This window comes from Talpa occidentalis, unplaced genomic scaffold (assembly GCF_014898055.3).
Source record: "Talpa occidentalis isolate TD23 unplaced genomic scaffold, MPIMG_talOcc4v2.1, whole genome shotgun sequence".
In the NCBI taxonomy this organism is placed as follows: domain Eukaryota; kingdom Metazoa; phylum Chordata; class Mammalia; order Eulipotyphla; family Talpidae; genus Talpa; species Talpa occidentalis.
The window spans coordinates 88,195,099-88,214,740 of NW_026555331.1; the positions used below are offsets into that span (position 1 = coordinate 88,195,099).

Here is a 19,642-nt window from a genome sequence, read left to right on the forward strand (position 1 = left end):
TCTATGGCGCCGGTTCGATCCCCGGCTGCTCCCCGGCCACCAGAGGAGGGTCCCACATGGCGCGCAGACCTCTCCTGCCGCCCGCTGCTCCCCTCAGCAGTGTACTTCGGTCCTTCTGCCTGCTCTGCTCCCTGCTCTGGCTCTGGTGAATTCTCTCACCCTCCCGCGCTTCTGACTATACCCAGTGCTTGTATAAACAATAAATAAATAAATAAATAAATAAATAAATAAATAAATAAACAAACATGCGTCTATATTTAAAAAAAAAAAAAAAGAGTAGGTTTGAGATACAACATAGAGAATGAACATGATATCGGTCCATGACACCAATTTTACACTTAGATTTGGGGATAAATATTTTTATATTAACCATATATTAAATGGGATATAGTAAAAATTCACATGAAGATAATTTTTATATAAATTTTTCACTAACATGAATGTTAATACAGGAAAAATATACATAATGTAAAGTTTAATATTACAAAAATAACAAAGTACATAATTACTTATTTTGTCTGATATTAACATATACTAACATAGTGTTCAGATGGTATATCTTTTTCCATTCTTTTGCTCTTAACTTTCTGAACATATTTAATGTATACTGCTCTTATAAGCAGTATAAGCAGCATATAAATTTTTTTTCTCTTGTCTGACTGTCAATCTTTATCTTTTAATTGACATTTCAGTCTCTTTATAGTTAATGTAATATGCTAATGTATTTGGGTTTAAATCAACCATACTACTATTTGTCCCGCCTATTCTTTGTTCATGTCTTTTTTTTACCTTGCTTTTGATTAAATATTATTTAACTCATTTCAATTTTTTCTATTAGAATTTTAATTTACATTCTTTTTTTAAAATGATTATACTAGCCAATATTCTAAGGACATTGTGCATCCTTAGTCTTTTAAAATCTAATATTAATTAGTACTTTTACCACTTCGAGACAACAAAATGATTTTAGAACACTTGAAGGCTATTTTTCCCCCTCATACTTTTTGTGCCAGCTTTGTCACTTATTTTAATGATAATAGGAATATCTTGTGGAAATATTTTTCATTAACATTTTACATAGCCAGTATTCATTTGAATTTATTTGTATGCATTTCCATTTTATGACCTTCCCCTTCCAAAACACCTCTGAATTTTTGTCTGAATTTTTTTCCTTCTGCCTGAAGAACTCAGTATTTCTTTAGAGTAGACTTGAAGGTATAAATTTATCACTCAGATTTTGTTCTTCTGAAAACTTTTATTGAAGGCCATTTCTTGCTGTGGTTGTTTTCTTTATCTTTGTACTTAGCAGTTTTACTATAGTGTACTTTAGTATTTTTTTGCTTTTTTCTTTCTTGAGGTTCATAGAGCATTTGGAAGGTGATACCAAATTCTGGTTACAGCTCTCCTGTCTCAGCACAAATGTTACATCTCTCTTGCCACAGCAGTAGTGTTACAGCACTTGCTTTGCAGCTCAAGTATTACAAGACAATTTATTGGTGGGAAACTCAAGGAGCTTTTGAGCACAATGCCCAAGGAGCTCTTTGGGGGCGCTAAGTCTAGTTTATGCAGAAGAAGTTTTCAGTTTGTGAAGTTTTGGTTGGTGGAAAGTTTCAAGCAGTGATTGGTCAGTTTTTAATCCTGGCGTGGCATGTTGGTGTATTTTCATTTTCTTTTTCGGCTGTGGATAGGTGTGTGCATAGCCCAGATTGCTTAGGCACCTGAATATGAGTGGAACCTGACCCTCAACAGCCTCCCAGTTCTGGTTGTTACCTAGATTCCTGTTAACTCCAGGTGCATTTTTCTTTATTTATCAAGCCTCTTTAATATGAGGTTGGTAGTCTTTTTGTCAGCTTTAAAAAGTGTTCAGTCATTATTTGTTCAAATAATGTTTGAACAATTTTAAGTCTCTTTCTTAAAAAGGTTCTGTTACAGAGCAGGGAGAGAAGCACCCCAGAACCCACAAACCTGCCCATTTTAAATATGTTCTGCCATCTGCCATATCTAAACAAAGAATATAAGACCTTTAATGGAAAGGAACTTTAATACAATAAGTGTGCAACAAAGAAAAGAGGAAAAATAAAGTTTCCAATCAAGCACCCAGAGTTACTGATGTCCTTTTGGGTAAGTGTCCAGCCAGACAGGGTTAGCCTGAAAGCCTGCCACAGTTCTAAAAATGCACCTTCTGGTGGGGTCCCCTAAGAAAAAGGCAGAAGGGGCCCAGCACATCTGGGACAGAAGGAGCAAAATCAAGGCTGTTGTTCACCTCCCCACAGGTCTCTTACCCACATCTGTTTCAACCAAGCCAGGACCAAGAAGCAAGCACAGTTTCTTCACATGGATCAGAAAGCTGATCCACATGACTCCTTCAGGTCTCCTTCTGGCTCACCATCCTTCTTCCTTCCTTCTACAGTCTCCTCTCTAGCTTTTTTTTCCTCCCTTTGCAGCTCCACCCTTCCTTGGGGGTTGATGGGGGAGTTGTCAGGGAACCTGGAGCCACCCCTTTTCCTGAGGACCACCCTGTTAGAGTTCCAGTTAACATATGTATTACACCTTTCAGCTATATGCCTCCTGTTTCCTTTGTTCAAATTTTTTTTTTTAAAGATTTATTTATTTACGCATACAAGAACTGGAGTAAAGGCCAGAGGCGTGGGGTGGGGTTTTTGGGGGTGAGAGGATTCACCAGAGACAGAGTGGGGAACAGAACAGGAGAATTGACTGAAAACTGCTGAAGGGAGGAGCAGGCAAGTCAGGAGAGGTCTGTTGCGCCATGTGAATCACCTCCCTGGCTGAGGATCCAATTTGTGCTGCTGTGGCTGCCAGTAGCTTCATACTACTGTATCTTAACCCCTTGCGCCACCTGGGAGGCCCTTTTTTGTTCAATTCTTTATGTCCATCCTTCTGTCTTTTCATCTACTTTCAAGTTATTTTTTTCTTTAAATATGCCTACTTTATGCCTAATTTCTTTTTTGTTGTTGTTGTTGTTGTTGTTGAACTGATTTTTTAAAGATTTTCTTTATATTCCCCATACAATTACACCCCCTTTATTTTGACCCCAATCCCTCCTCTCCCACCTCGCCCCTCACAGTAGTGTGTGTCTGGTTTATAGTTGCTTGTTGATTTTTTCTTTATTATAGTTATTCTTTTTCCTGGTCCCTTATTTAGGTTTTCTAGACTCCTGCTATGAGTGAGACCATCTGGTATTTTTCTTTTTCTTTCTGGCTTATTTCGCTGAGCATGATCCCTTCCAGCTCCATCCATGTTGCTGCAAATTGCATGCGTTTATCTTTTTTGATTGCTGAATAATATTCCACTGTGTATATATACCACATCTTCTTGATCCAGTCATCTATTTTTGGGCATTTGGGTTGTTTCCAAAGCTTAGCTATTGTAAATAGTGCTGCTATAAACATAGGGGTGCAAGTGTCCTTTGGGTAAATACCTAGGAGTGGAATTGCTGGATCATATGGAAGCTCTATCTTTAGTATCTTTGATAGTACTGATCCATTTCATCGATTCTGTTTTCATTGCTTTTCTCAGAGTTCTTCATCTCCTCTAGTAATCTTTTAATCTCTTGCGTTTCTTTTCTTTGCTTTCTTAATATAGCCTGATTTCTTAATCTTGTCATTTAACATCTTGACAACTTAAGAATTATTTCAAAGTCAGTGATTGAAAAATCCCTTATCGAGTTCCCTGTGAGTCTGTTTCTGTTTTCTACGTGTTTTTCTCTGATTTCAGTCAAACTTTTCATTTTGATGCCTGTTATTTTTCATTGTGTTGGACATTGTGTATCACAACCCAAAAATTATAATGATAATTTGAAATTTGTCATGATTTCATGTATCTCCAGGAAAATTTACTTTAGATTTAGGCAGATCATCCTGATTATCTAGTCATTGGATCTCAAGAGAAAATTCTGAGTGTTTTCTGTGCCCTCTTTTTGGCAGACTTTGAACTCTTTTCTCAACTTCTTTGCCTTTCAGCTAATGCTATTCCTATCAGAATCAGTAATTTTCTTGAGGAGTAAAGCTGTATCACATGTATAGCCCAGCTCTTAACTTCTTATTCCAGATTTTGACCCCTTATACCAATGTCTTCAAACACATATTTTTGCAATTTGATCAGTTTTTCTGATCAAACTCATTTGGATGAGTTAGCCAGTCTGGAAGTTGAACCAGACGAAGTTATTTTGGTTTTGCTATTAATGTTCTAGTGGTGATTGTATTGTGTATTTTGATTTTTACAAAACATTCAGGTACTTTTGATTTTGGGGAGGCTCATTTCTCTCAGACCCCCTACATTCATTACACTTGTCCATTGTCCTCTTGGGTGAAAATTTTAAGAAATGTAATGGGGAATACATTTTGTGAGCAGATAGACTTGAGTTCAAATTGTGGCTCTTCTTGAATGTGTCAGTTTGCATAAGTATCTATAATTTTTTTTTAAATTCTGATTCTTCTGAATGACATTCATAGCGAGATGAAGAATGAAATTTAACTTAAATTTTATTTCAGATGAAATAAAGTTTAGATTCCACCTGGCAGGTGGTAGATGCTTAGCAAACCTATTTTTCAAATTGTCTTGGGTATTTGGAAATTGTAGGCTAAGAATCATTCTTACAGGAATTAAAGGTTTACCATGTAGTCATTATTAGCAAATCCTTTAAAGAGGGTCTGTATGTTTGGCTGTGGGACAGTTCAACAGACATATGATAAATAGCCACTATATCCTGGGCCCCCTACTTAATCCTGGTGTTAGATATTCCTATTCATGATCTTGCAGTTCAGTGAAATAACAGTGAAAGATGTGAGTAAATGTAGGTTGCATCCAGCTTTGCAATGAAGCTCGTATTAAAAGTACAGGAGTAGGCAAACTTTATATAAAGGGTCAGATGGGCTTTGTGGGACATATTACCTCTTATGGTGCAACTATTCAATTCTGCTGTTAGCAGTGCAAAAACAACCACAGGCAACACATAAATGAATGGATATGGGTATGTTCTAATAAAATATTATTTGCAGAAAACAGGTGGTAGACTGGTTTTTACCCCCTGAGTCCCCAAATTGTGCTGATTCTATCCCTTCATAAACTAGGAATGAATTTTACATTAAAGCTCTTTCATAATAAGGAAGAAAAAGAATATGCAGGAGACCATATATGACCCACAATGCCTGATATATATTATTTGTAGTCCTTTATGGAAAAAGTTTACCAACCTCAGGGCTAAAGAATAGGTGATGATTACTACTAAAAGAGAAAAAGTTAAATCTAAGTACTGTCACAGTAAAGGGAAAAAAGAATGTGGCAAGCAAGTATGGGCCCACAGAGGATTCTGGTGCAAAGAACAGGAAATTCTGTGTGCAGATATTAACGTGTTTACTCATGCATCATCCCACCAATATCCTAGTTACTATTCATTAATGTTTTTTGACTTGTCCATAATGTGCTGTTTTAGCTGCAAATAGAGGGACAAACTCATTGATAAAAGTGAAATACTTTTAAAATGTTCTATATGGAAGGAATTAACTTTCCAGTATTGCTAAAAGTTATCAGACTTTTTACTCTTGGTTTGTAATTGCCTTAATAATTTATGACATCCTGCTACTTTTTTTTCTTACAGAAATACACTATCGGGAAATGGCCTCTAAATCTTGGCTGAATTTTTTAACTTTCCTCTGTGGATCTGCAATTGGATTTGTTCTCTGTTCTCAGCTATTTAGTATTTTGTTGGGTGAACAGGAAGACACCCAGCCTAATATTCTTCATAATGATCCTCATGCTAGGCATTCAGATGATAATGGACAGAATCATCTAGAAGGACAGATGAACTTCAATGCAGATGCTAGTCAACATAAAGGTATGACTTATTAAGGAGTAAGCACAGACAGTATGTTTCAGTCTATGTATAAGTGTTAAGAGAATATAAAAAACTTATTTATGTGAATTTGGTTATATCACTCTTTTTATGAAAATGAGCTTATGCAGATATTCAACGGCAGTTCTTAGTTTTCCTCAGGAAAAGGAAATTTAAATCTGAAACCCGATTTATTTAGGGAGTGAGTTACTAATTTTGAATTTGTATTTAAGTAGAAAATAGTTTGGAAACCATAATTTGAGGAAAGAAAACTTTACAGATTAGATTTGTGTCTGAAAATTTTCTTGAGCTAACTTTTACGATTGTGGTTTATATCTGTACCTTTGCTGGCAAAGATACTTGATATTTTATTTTAGTCTCAATTTAATTTATATATAAATCATGTATATATAATTCACAAGTTATATTCACACTAAATCTCAGTTTATACTTTTATCAGTAGCTAATACAATCTTTTGTCTTTCTACGAGGCATCAAAAACTAGGGAAGTTGAAAACTTAAAGATATAATTATTTTATTTCCTGGCCTCCTATCTCTAACTAGATTTTCTCAATTCAAATCTCTCTGTGCCCCTTAAAATGTTGATTTTTCTCCAAGTTTCTGTCCTTTGAAACTCTCTTTGCTGGTGTGCTATCATTTCCCATAATTTTAATTTCCAGCTATTCCTTACTGCCTTTTTCTTAGCCTCCTCCAGTCATTATGAGAAATAATTAACACAATTCAGGTATCTCTACAAATTGTCTTATTTGACAGAAAAGGATACAAACAGCTTGAACTAACAAATGCATCCAGAGCCCCCTCCAAACACCCCCCCCTTAAGAATTGTTAATCTTTCTGACCGTAAATTACTTTGGATCTGCCTCTTATACTGAGGTTGAGGGGCAAGGTATCAAATCCTGGTTTAAGTTTTATGAACTGGTTATATGCATACTATTACAAAGTATGTCATATTGTGTGGATGTTTATATAATAGTGATTCAGCTTGGAGTAGGTAGTCTGTGTTCTTACTATAGCGCAGTTTGATCACTGCACTGACTCCTATAGCATCACTCCAGATATTCTTAATGACCTTTTGGAGCCAGTCTTCTCTACTACTGCAGGCATATTAATTAAGTACCTGTGTGTCCTACTCGGTGGTTTACAAAATGTGGGTTATGCAGAAAGTCTGTCTGTTCCTCTCGGTTTACTTATGTGTGAATCAAACTCCTTTCTTTTTCTTCCTACTCCTAAAATATGTCCCTCTTTCTGTTTTCCTTATTACATCTGCCTAAGCCATAGATGAGGCTTCTCTTTGCTTGCCAATCAATGCCACTTATCACTAAATTCTAATAATTCTACAACCTTATCACTTTTCAGATTTCTTTTTGCAGCCCATAGTGTTTTCTCTTAGTTGAGTCCTTCATTTATTCCCATGTACTTACCTACACTACCAAACCTATTTTTAAAAAATATTCTCTCTTAGTTGTTATAGTATTGCTTTACTGTCTCCCCCTTTTCTCTATTCTACCTAGTTCCCATTCCACTGTTCTATAGGATTTAACACCCACTGCTATCTTTTCCCACAACACATTGAACCCATCTATATACCTTTATTATAGCATTTCTTAGAATGTGGCAAGTATTTGTTGCATGCCAAGCTTTTCTGCTAGACTGTGATTTTTTCTGTAGAACTTGTGTCTTAGTCATCTTTTCATTTCTTGTGCTAGTACATGCCTATTATAAAGTACTTAATGAATGAATAATTGAAAGAATATCTCTTGTATCCCAGCAGTGGGGAGAGAGTTATACGTCGTATGTAAGGAAAAGTATTTCGGAAATTCCTTCATATAGGATTTGGTCATCTGTAAAGCTAAGTGATTGGGTTCCTCAAGTATATGAACTAAAATGCTCTGTGACTGAAAATAGGATGATTCTGTCTGTCTTGGGATAATGAATTCTTTAGTAGAGGGTCACGAGAATATTTTCATACCCTGCCGAAACTTATTTTCTATTCCTTTTCAATCAGTCAACTAGAAAGTTCATCTCTGCAGTATTTATCACAAGATTGAGCTTTTGTAACTCACTAGTTGTTCTTTAATGATATGCTTCCCTGGAATTCTGCCTAGAACGCTGCTACAGATTGTGGTTTGCAGACTCATATTATTCCACAACTTAAGTATTGAATGGGTTAAAGAGTATCTTGTATGCTAATTTGACAGTAATTTTGTCTAAATATAAATACAAAATTTTAAGACTTATATTTTGTTGTTTTATTTTTCTTTTCTAGTAATTAATTTTCAGCATATTTCTTAAAATATAGGTTTCTGTAACTATAAGAAATAAGTTTGTGTTTCACCAAGCACTGATCTGAAATCACAGTTGTTCTCCCTCTCAAAATGTGCTTGGTCCTGGTAAGGACCTTTTGAATTGTTGGTTACCTGACTGTACCCAGATAAAAAGCTTGCACCAGAATATAAATCAGTTAGGCTGCTTAGTTAAAGTGGAGTATTTTGGGAGAGAAGCAAGACTTCCTCAAAAAGAGGTAACCTGACATTAGCCCCTTATTTTTTTGTAAACAGCACTTCAAAAAACACTTCTCTAGACAGACTATGGCCTCTACCTATCCTTTTGTTGTATTTTCTGCCTGGTTGATTGGCATTTTGAAATGAAGTATGTTGCTATCAGAAGTAATGTCAGTCCTGCATTAACTCCTGATTTTTTCACTGGTTTAGTCGTGAAAACCTTTTTAAAGCCACCTCATGGTAATTTGTAGAAATTTGTAACAGTGAACTCTTGTGAGCTCCAAAATGAACTGCCACTTCAGCAGCATATCTTTCCTGCTCACAGCTATTCAGAGCTGTGAGGAATTCCATTCTGTTGCAGCTTTCTTTGTAGAATGAAATACAGATACTATCTAAGGCAGTGCTTAATATGCATACAAATCACCAGGAAAACTTGTTAAATTGCAGATCTGATTCAGTTAGTCTGGGGTGGGACCTGAGATGCATTTCTAACAAATTGGCAGGTGATGCTGATGCTGTTCGGTCAGTGACCCACAGCTTAAATGGTAAGAATTAAAGTCATAGTGACAACTCACAATTAATTCCAACTGATCACCTAGGTAAGATGGACATGAAACCAATAAGTCATTAATCAATTCTCATTGGATGGAATTTTGCTTTCTTTCAGCTAAATCTCTAATGATAGAGAGGTAAATAGAAGGAGGTGGGGAGGAGAGAATCTTTGAAACTGTTTAAGATTATTGTCTTTTTCCAAACATGGCATGATTTCATTCTTGTAGTATATAGAGAAAGCAAACAGGCAGAGATAGAGCTAAATAAAATTTGGAAGAAAAAAAAAACATCTTTGGACTCTAAGATTAGTGATTGCCAGAAGGGTAGAGGGAAACAGTGTGGGTAAATTAGGACAAAGGAGACAATGGCATGGTGAAGGATGGAATTGGACTTTTAGTGGTAAACTTCATGGAGTGTATATATATGTGGATTCTCAATAATGTACTCAGGAAACTTAAATAATTTTATAGTACAGTGTTGCTTTTATTAAAAAAATATATTTTTTAGTGCGCTATCAGAAAAATAACTAAAAAGAAGCTGTTTTATTCAATATTTGGGTTTTATATCTATGTAAATATAACTTCAACATTTTTTGTTTAATAGATGAGAACACAGACATCGCGGCACAACTTTATCAGAAAGTTAAAATTCTTTGCTGGGTTATGACAGGGCCTCAAAATCTAGAAAAAAAGGCCAAACATGTCAAAGCTACATGGGCCCAGCGTTGTAATAAAGTATTGTTTATGAGTTCAGAAGAAAATAAAGACTTCCCTGCTGTGGGATTAGAAACCAGAGAAGGCAGAGACCAACTATACTGGAAAACAATTAAAGCTTTTCAATATGTTCATGAACATTATTTAGAAGATGCTGATTGGTTTATGAAAGCAGATGATGATACTTATGTTATACTAGACAATTTGAGATGGCTTCTCTCAAAATACAACCCTGAAGAACCCATTTACTTTGGGAGAAGATTTAAGCCCTATGTAAAGCAGGGCTACATGAGTGGAGGAGCAGGATATGTACTGAGCAAAGAAGCCTTGAAGAGATTTGTTAATGCATTCAAAACAGACACTTGTACACATAGTTCCTCCATTGAAGATTTAGCACTGGGGAGATGCATGGAAATTATAAATGTAGAAGCAGGAGATTCCAGAGATACCATTGGAAAAGAAACTTTTCATCCCTTTGTACCAGAACACCACTTAATCAAGGGTTATCTACCTAAAACTTTTTGGTACTGGAATTACAACTTTTATCCTCCTGTAGAGGTAAGTGTAGAAAAAAAAAATTTTTAAGATTTATTTTATTTATGCAAACAAGACCTGGGATGTAGGTCAGAGGTGCTTGGGGCAGGGCGGGTGGGGGGTGGAGCAGAAAGGCAAATCTACTGAGATACACTGTTGAGTGGAGCAGCAGGCAAGACAGGAGAGGTCTGCTGCACCATGTAGGTTTCTCCCGGGCCGGCCGGGATCAAACCCACGCTGCAGAGGCTGCGGCAGCCTCACAGTGCGGCGCTCAACCACCTGCGCCACCAGGGAGGCCCCACACAGATACAGAATTTAATAACAACGAATAACAAAGAATTTTCTAATCTAAACTGTGGGTACCTCTGAGTCAAGAAATCCTGACTTAAAACATCTGGCCCAAACTTTATAAGCATAAAAAGAAAACTTTTAAGCAAATTCCTGCTGCTTCTGCTATCAACCACTATTGTTTTCTTGGTACAAACACAATAATTACTCCTCACGTAATTTTGCATGTGTTTATTTACTTTTTAAAATTGTGATTTTTTTTAATTGAGGGAAAGTCGGGTAACTTGTCTGTCCCCATAAATGGCCAAGGTAGTATTGTAAATCATTCTGATTCTAAAATCTCTTAAAATCATGAGTTCCTCTCTGTGAATAATGGGAAATGTGCCCCAAAAGGAAGATGGGATATGGGGATATGTTAGATAAATATTCTGTTTTGGGGATTAATTCCACTGTTAATAAACATTTTAAACATTTTAAAGTTCAGTTCTATGTAATGAGACTGACAGATACTACCATTTTATTGCTGTTGTAGATGCAGTAATTTCCCAGACTGTAAAACAGATGTATTCCCAAGTCTGTCTTTTGATAGTATATTTTTGTTTTATTTTAGCGAGGATGCTTTTTTGATGTAACCTTTCTTAATACATATTGACCTTTCCAAGATTACTTAACATCTTCCTTGTTTAATTCTATACCTCTTTTCATGTAAAAAATAGCCAAACTCAAGAACACTACAAATGCATATAACAAATACACTTAAATGCATGTAAGATTTTGTGAAGAGTATCTGATATTGATAATATCAGCAAAGAGACATGGTAGTTGTCATTATCTTTTAACCAGTTAAATATCCTTCCCCTTTAAGAGTACTGCCCACCATTTCTACTTACAAATAGAGTGTACTTTACGGTATATTTTATGTGAATAAAAGAAATACTTCTGTAGTGCATGTTATTTTTAAATTGCAGTGGGTTTTTGAATGGATCTCAAAATTATATTCTTCCTATACAAATATAGTAAGACTATAAGATAGATGTGGAATTGACAGAATTGACTCAACTTTCTAACATTGCCTGTTCATTATGCAGAGGTTCTGTATAAATCCAATATGAAATCAAAATTCCATTATTCATCCATCATTTAATAAGTTTTCTTCTCCCTGAGTTACTATTTTCAAAGCCTTTCTAAGTTTCATGTATTTTTTTTTTCCTTTGCAGTAATCTTTGAAAATATACAGTAGAAAATTTTTATCTAGGAAGTCAGAATATGAAATATAATATTATAATCCATTGTGTTCTTAAATTGTTTGGTCAGCGCTTACGCTCAGTGTGTTTCCCCTCCTCCCTTACTAACTTTTCACCTTCCTAGAAGTGAATCTATTCTCTAGGAACAATCTTTTCCCTAGAAATAGATTTTTCACCAGAGAATTTGCAGTCTTAATTTAGCTAGCTTATACTGTATAGTTTTCTTCAGATCTTCATTTCTTCCTTAGTATCTCCTAGGTTAAGTATTTAATATTTTTGTTACTATTCTCCTTGAACTCTTGCATTTTTTAACTGGTTTGTATGAAAACTATAACTTAAAGCATCTTTAAAACCTGACTCTTTTCCGCTTTCCTTCCTTCTGGTGATCTTTCCACTTGACTTTCTTGAGTTTTGGGAGTTAACTGTAGTCAGATGCAAAGAATAATTTTGTTTCTAATAATTATAGCTGTTTTATTGCCTTTTATTTCTTAATGCTTAATAATAACTATCTTGACCATCGAGTAAAAAATAAATACAATTAATACATGCTCAGTGCAGTAAATCTTATTTTAAAAGCAGCATTACAGTATTTCAAAGTTATATAAAAATTGTTTCTAGAGAGGATCAGCAATTGGAAATTAACTGTTCTTGCTCTAGTCTTTTAGTTTAATAGTAATGATTGATATAGTAACCACTGATATATTACTTTCTAGTGTTTGAAATATGACTAGTTCAAATTAAGATTTGCTATCTGTATAAAATTCACATCTGATTTCAAGGACAAGTAAAAATAATTATTAAAAATGCTAAATATATTGTATGCTGAAAACACATTTGTTCAGTTCAATTAAATATATTCAAATTATTTTTACCTGTTTTTACCTTTTGAATGTGGCACACATAGATGTGTTGAACAAAACTGGTTTAGGTAATCACAGGTTGATGCTTCTGTTTACTTTTCATACTTGTTCCTTTTGTATTCCCTAATAGTATAAAAAGTAGGCACTAGATACTCTTCCAATGCCTACATGATTATCCAAGAATCCCATATATTTAGTGTTTATTTCAGAGGAAAATTCAGAGAGATGACCAGTGAAAAAATGTAATGAACAATTTCTTGATAACTTTCATTACATTGTAAACTACTTACTTCCATATATGAGTTATTAAATGTTTAGTTTAATAGCTCAATGTGAATCTTCTCTGAAAAGCTGCCAGACTCTCTCTCTCTCCCTGGGTCCTTCCAAAAGACATGAGACAGAGTGTGAAGTCTTGTTGGAATCACCTGAGTGATCTACAGATACCAATTCTGACCCCAAAATAATAGTTGTGACTGTTAATTCTGGGACCAGCCTGGGGATTTTTATTATTTTCTTGCTTTTTTGTTCCTGTTTGCTGTTTTAATCCTATTATATCAAATCTTTCACATATCTGTGAGAATTATATAACTGAAGAAAGGTTTAATTCTGACCTCCTTACTGAGGGTTTTTTGAATATGATTATTCTGTCAGTAATCGCTAACATTTATTGAGCATTTATAATCGACAAGACACATCGCGTCCTTTTACCACCTTTTGCAGTAAATAGTTCACGGTCATACACTAGTGGGCAAAATTTGGATTCAGATTAAAGTTTGACTCAGCATTTTCTGTCTTAAATAGTTAGTATGTAAATAAAATAGTAGGTTGTAAACACATAATGTGCAAGACTTGAAGTTCCAGTGTTGTCTCTCTGAGGCTTAGCCAGCAGAAACTTAACAGTGACAAAATTGTGAAGAGAAAGCAAAACTGGGAGAAATAGAACCTTATCCTTTGTACATATTTTTCTCTCATTTGAAGAATTCTCAAAAAAAAAAAAATTTCTGCTAAACATTGTAGATAGAGTACGGGAGAATATATTTCAGAAATACCTTGACAATTTCATCTTCGGTTTTAAATTATCAGGAACTCATAACCAAGTTTCTCCTTTCCATAGATCTAATACTAGGTGTTATCTGCTTTACCTTGCTAATTTTAATGCTTCAATTCTGTTAAAATTAGTGTTTCTTTACAACCCAAATACCCAAAAATGGATGGCTGGATCAAGTATATATGGTATATATACATACAATGGAATAATACTCCACAATCAAAAAAGATAAACTCATGCCATTTGCAGCAATGTGGATGGAGCAAGAAGGAATTATGATCAGTGAAATAAGTCAGGAGGAAAAAGAAAAAAATCGGATGGTTTCACTTATAGGAGGAATACAGGGGAATCAAATAAGACACCTGTGTAAAAAAATAATAACAGTACAAAACACAACAAAGCAAAAACAGACAATTATAAATCAGAGACATCCTGCAGGGGAAGAGGAGGGAGAGGGATCAGAGGGAGGGAGGGAGGAACACAGGGAACTATGGTGATGGTGCATGGGTGCCTTGGGGAAGGAAATTCTATGGGGATTATACTGGTGGGGGGCCGTGTAGCATATATTGTTAAAAATGAACAATGAGGGGGGTGGGGGCGGGAGGGGAGGGATTGGGATCATAATGGGGGGTTGCAATTGTATGGGGAATATAAAAATAAAATTTATTATTTAAAAAAAATGAACAATGATATAAAAAATAAAAATTAAAAAAAATTAGTGTTTCTTTTATCAATATGTGAATATTACATGTTAAAAGTGTGCTGTTTATTAATAATGCCTGTTTCCACTACTTTTTTTAGGGTCCTGGTTGCTGTTCTGATCTTGCAGTTTCTTTTCACTATGTTGATCCTACAACTATGTATGAGTTAGAATACCTCGTTTATCATCTTCGTCCATATGGTTATTTATACAGATATCAACCTGCCTTACGAGAGAATAATGTAAAGGAAATAAGTAAAGCATACAAAAATGAAGATCCAAAAGTAAAATTGTGAACACTTGAGAGAAAAGCATAAGTGAACAGAGGCAAAATGTCTAACATTGCACTGAAGAAGACTTCTGCATTTCTCATTTAGAACACTGGAATCCCAGTGAGGAAGTGAACATTCCATATTATAAATCTTGCATATGAATGACTGTAAACTGAAGCTTTAAGTGAGCTAAAAAAGTCTGTTAAAATGTGTTTTGATACAGTAATTAATATATATGTATGTGTGTGTCTGTATATAGATATATATATATATTTTTATGAAAAACGTGTGTTTTTAAAGTGGTCACAGGGACTAGAAAAGAGATTTTGTTGCCTGTTCTGACCACGTATTATTTTCAATGAGAAACTAAAACATTTAATTTGCTAAAACTACAGTGCACTGTGTTAGTAACACACGTGATGCTAAACAGGTCTGCCTTAAAGAAAATTTTAGGAGGAAATATTGATGCTCAGTGTTGTATATAAACTCAAGACATGAGTTTATATTGCAGTATGATATAAATAAACCAGCCCCCCACCCCACCCCCTTACATGCACACAGTTTTTGTCTAATGAAAATTTTGCTGACTCTATAATTGGCAGTATTTCTTCCAGAAGAAGGTGGAATAAGAATGGCACTTGTACTAAAGTGCATTAATAAAACCACATTTTGAAATGATCATGGGCCTTGACTGTATTATCTACTTGGTTATAGTTTGTAATTAATCTTTTACCGAGTCCCTGTTTCTCTTTTCTTTAACCACTCTTGAATACCATTCTCATTACTTATATTTATTTACTAAAACCATTAATAGCATTCTATAAAATATTTTGTTCTGCACTTACCCATTTTATTTTGGGAAACAATAGTAAATTTAATGCTATTTGGGGTGTTTATCTTACATCAGTGCCACTCTCTTGAATTGATAAGTTACATTTTTAATTATTTAAAATTCTTTTCAACTACAAAATTATAATTCCTTTTATTCTCATCCATAAAGATTAGAACTTGTTTGTGCCTTTCATGACTTGTTTAAAATGGTTTTTTGTAATTCTGTTTTAGGATCTGAGGTGGCTGTTAGTTATACTGGCAGCATGATTTGAATGCAGGGTTCTGACCAAAGTTAATTAAAAACATTAATGTGTTTAAGCAGACTGAAATATGTGATATTTTCAAATTTAATTTATGAACAACAGCCTAAATTTTGATGCCAACTGTTATTTTACAATGATTGTCTTCCCAATGGATAATCCTGATGGAGCAGAATACCCAGTCTACTTTGTCATCAAAAACACTTTCTAGGCTATAATCAAAAAGTGCTTCATTCAAATTTTAGTGACTATTTAAAGAGTTTCTGGGAGGGAAGAAAAGTTTTAATTTTTCATCTTAGCAATATTATATGCGTATATCTTAACAGAATATTTTAGACTTTCTGTATGATTGTCTTAAATATTATAGATGATTTACATTTCTCCTAAGTTTATCATTATGATAATTCTTCATGGCAGTCATGTTATTGACTCTGCTGCTTAGATAGTTTATATTTATTGTACCAAAACATATCAAAATCAGGATTGATTTGGATGATAAATTTGAAAGGATGTTCATTTTTGCAAGTAATTACTATGTTCACATAGTAAAAACTCACCAGTTTTTACCTATTAAATTAATTTTTGTTGTTTTTATGATGGTTTCTCCCCCAGATTTCAAGATATTCATTCTGTTCTTTGAACAATTCCTTACCTTGGCATGGGCATGAATTTATTTGCAATCCATATATGATCCTTTTCTGCACTAACGTGTAGTTTATAGTAAATATCCAAAACCTTAAAATTTACTGATGGGAAATTAACATTGTGATAAATCCCAGGTTCTGGAATCAAACTGCCTGGGTTTAAATTCTTGTTCTATCACTTACCTAGTTTGTAACCTTGAACAAGTTAATACTGTGCCTCAATTAACTCATCTGTAAATTAGGGATAATAATACTACCTACCTCACAGGTTTTTATGAGGATTGAATGAGTGAATATATATCAGTATTTAAAACACTGTCTGGCCCAGAGTGTGGAGCAATAAATATAAGGTTTTTATTATTCTGTTACCTTGGAATGTAAATATTTGATTTAAATGAATGAAAAATTGCTTTAATCAAATTAGATGTGGAAGGAACTATTTCTTACAATAAATAATAGCTAGTTTTTATCTAGTGCCTACTATATGCCAGATATTTAGGTACTCTGTACATTAGTATTAATATCACAGATTAGGTGTATTCCCAAATTATAGATGAGAAAACTGAGGCTCAGAGAACTAAAAGTACTTTTCCATTGTCACAAAGCTAGTAAGTAATACACCTTGGATATATGCTCAAAACCTGTGTTTTCTTTGTACCGTGTCAGTTTTGAAGTTAGTCATTTAGCATTATTCCTGTTTTTACTTATATGACATCTGACACATTGGCCAGTAATAGTCAAGTTAACTAAGTTATCATAGTGGTTCTCAACTTGTGGTTCTTACACTTTTGTCTGGGAGCTGGTTAAAATGCAATGTTCAAGAGCCCAGTCCTGGAAATTCTGATTCTAGTGTGTGGGTCAACAGTATGCATTCCTATCAGATACTCTTGGGCAGTGGTCCCAATTAGATTCCCACTTGAGAATTTATTGGAACTGCAGTCTTGCCTACCCACTCCTCTCCCCCGCCCCCAAATATCGATTCCCAAACTCTAGGGCTGGCAGCTAGCAGTTCTGTTTAAGCAAGCCTGACAGTTGAGTCTTACTCATCTCATTTGAGAACCACTGTACCAAAACCATGGTGATTCTGCTTCAAATGGTTTGAGGATTACTGTCCTGTTAAGTAAGTTACCTTTGAAAGACTTAGATAAAGCATGTTTTAGATCATTGTTGTCCATGATCAGACTATAGTCAATCTAAGTGACTTTAAAGATAATTTAAAGGATCAATGGGTAACTCATTTTGGCAGAATTTTTTAGCTGCTTCAAAGTGACCATGGCTCACAATAAAATCTTTGTCCAAGTTTAGTAATTTCAGATTGAGTCAGGAAGGGCTGATGAAGTACTAGCAAATCTATACTAACTCATTTAGAGCATATTTAAATGACGTCATCAAAATTATCCACAATTGTTAGTAAAAAAATGTTGAGGTAGCAAAATGCTGTTTTTATATGCAGAATATTTGCTCCCACTTCATACTATCAAAATTTCATCATTTTTCAGAATCAATTATAGACCTAAGAAGCAAAAATTTTTCCATATTTGATAGATTATATAAAACCAAATTTCGTGATAATGTCTTGCCTTTTATCAATTAAGATCTTTGTCATTTAGATAAATGACTTTAGTGTAGTCTCAAAGCTAGAGGCTTTTGTTCTCTTATGTTCTCCAATAATGGTATACTTGTATTTTCTAGTGGGATGTTCATTGATGATACAAAGCAGATTTTGTGCCAGAGTTCAACTATTTGTTTTTAAATAAACTTTAGAGGAATTTTTGTTACTGCAAGATTTTAAATAAATCCCTCATCACTTTTCAATTTTTTTTTGAAATACGGTAATTGGATTTGAGTATTAAATTTACTAACTGGTTATTTTCATACTTGTTTCCTGAGTATTAATTTTTTACTTCCTTAATCCTATCAAACTAGATTACTTTCAGACTGAGGCTTGAAAAACTTACTTTACTATATTAAGTCTGTCTTATTATTATTATTTAAGTTTCCAGTTTGAATAGTCTAACAAGTCTGCTTTTTCTTTATTGCCCTTTTTTTATTTCCTTTATAACTAATTTCCATTTTCTAGCTAGCCTTAGTGCTGCCTTCACAGGTTAATTTTGCTATTATTAGTAATTAGAAGTTGTATCACTTACTGATAATTTATACCTATTAACTTTCGGTTTCCCTTTGAGATTGGAAGTAAAATTCTAAGAATAATGCCTGCTCCTGCTCAGGTTACTTGCCCTACTTAAAAATCTACAATTTTAAACTAATTCTATATATACAGTAACTAAATGAGGTAAAATCATTTGGATTTCATCTCTCACCCACCTTCACCCCTGTGTACCCACTCTCTTCTCAAAAACAAAAACTCACTTGCCACTACTTCTTATAGTAGGCCCAACTGAAACTTAAGAAATCTGGGAGACAGCCTGTGGTTTATTACATGCTAAATATTATTTACCTCTGTTGATTTTTTTAAAAATGACATGTTTATATATTGAACTAGAAATATTAATACAGGTTAGAATAAAGATTTTTGCAAGTTCTCTTTAGAGAAATCAACTCTAAAGTTAATTTTAGAGTTGAATAGTGCTCTATTTCAACTCTTACCTTTCTTGTTTTGAGTTATAAATTTAAATAATTTTGCAGGACCCTGTAAGTTAATAATTCATATAAAGTATATTATTAGAAGGATACTAATCTTACTGCTAAGCAGTGTTATATTACACAGTGAATCTTTGTGTTTGGAAATTTAAAAATTATATAAGGTAATAGTATCATGAATGGTTTAAAAATGTCTGGTGACTTGCTTATTTTAAGTGATCAGAAAATAAGTCAGAAAAATGTATTTTTAAATGTTTTCTAAAGTGCCTTTTGAATATTTTTAAATAATGAATTTAAACAACTGCATAAAATAAATTACCATGTTTAAAGCTGTTTTATCTGATTATTTTTAAATTATGTAAAAGTTGTGAGAGACTTTGCTTTTGTGGGTAGTTTTGGGTGACTTCAAAAAATGTTAATTTAAATTGTTTTTACATCACTATTCTTCAAGTTAGGTAGGCTTAATTAAGTTTTACTGATAGAGACATTATTTACTTTAAAGCAACAAAATATTCCATCTCTGATTTTGAATAGTGTACCTTAAAAACTGTAGGGCAAAGGGTGTGTGTGTAGGGGGGAGGGTGTGTAGAAAATGAAAGGCAGTTTTTCTTGGTATATTTTTATCTGTTATGTACACTGATGATTTGTTATTAAAGAAATCATTTGCCCAGCATCTACTACAAACACCTGGTGAGAAGAAAAATGTAAGGATACCTGTTCTC

The 19,642-nt window shown here is 34.0% G+C and overlaps 1 protein-coding gene across 4 annotated transcripts in view; it reads left to right on the top strand.

The window, feature by feature from the left end:
* Positions 1–19,247, top strand: part of C1GALT1 (core 1 synthase, glycoprotein-N-acetylgalactosamine 3-beta-galactosyltransferase 1) — a 30,148-nt gene extending 10,901 nt beyond the window's left edge. For all 4 annotated transcript variants that reach the window (XM_037508155.2, XM_037508150.2, XM_054692378.1 and 1 more), the window contains 3 exons: positions 5,618–5,854; positions 9,529–10,196; positions 14,414–19,247. In XM_037508155.2, the coding sequence (XP_037364052.1) occupies positions 5,635–5,854; positions 9,529–10,196; positions 14,414–14,608 (1,083 nt within the window). In that variant the 5' untranslated portion in view covers positions 5,618–5,634 and the 3' untranslated portion in view covers positions 14,609–19,247. The remainder of the gene's footprint in view (positions 1–5,617; positions 5,855–9,528; positions 10,197–14,413) is intronic.
* Positions 19,248–19,642: the final 395 nt, after the last annotated feature.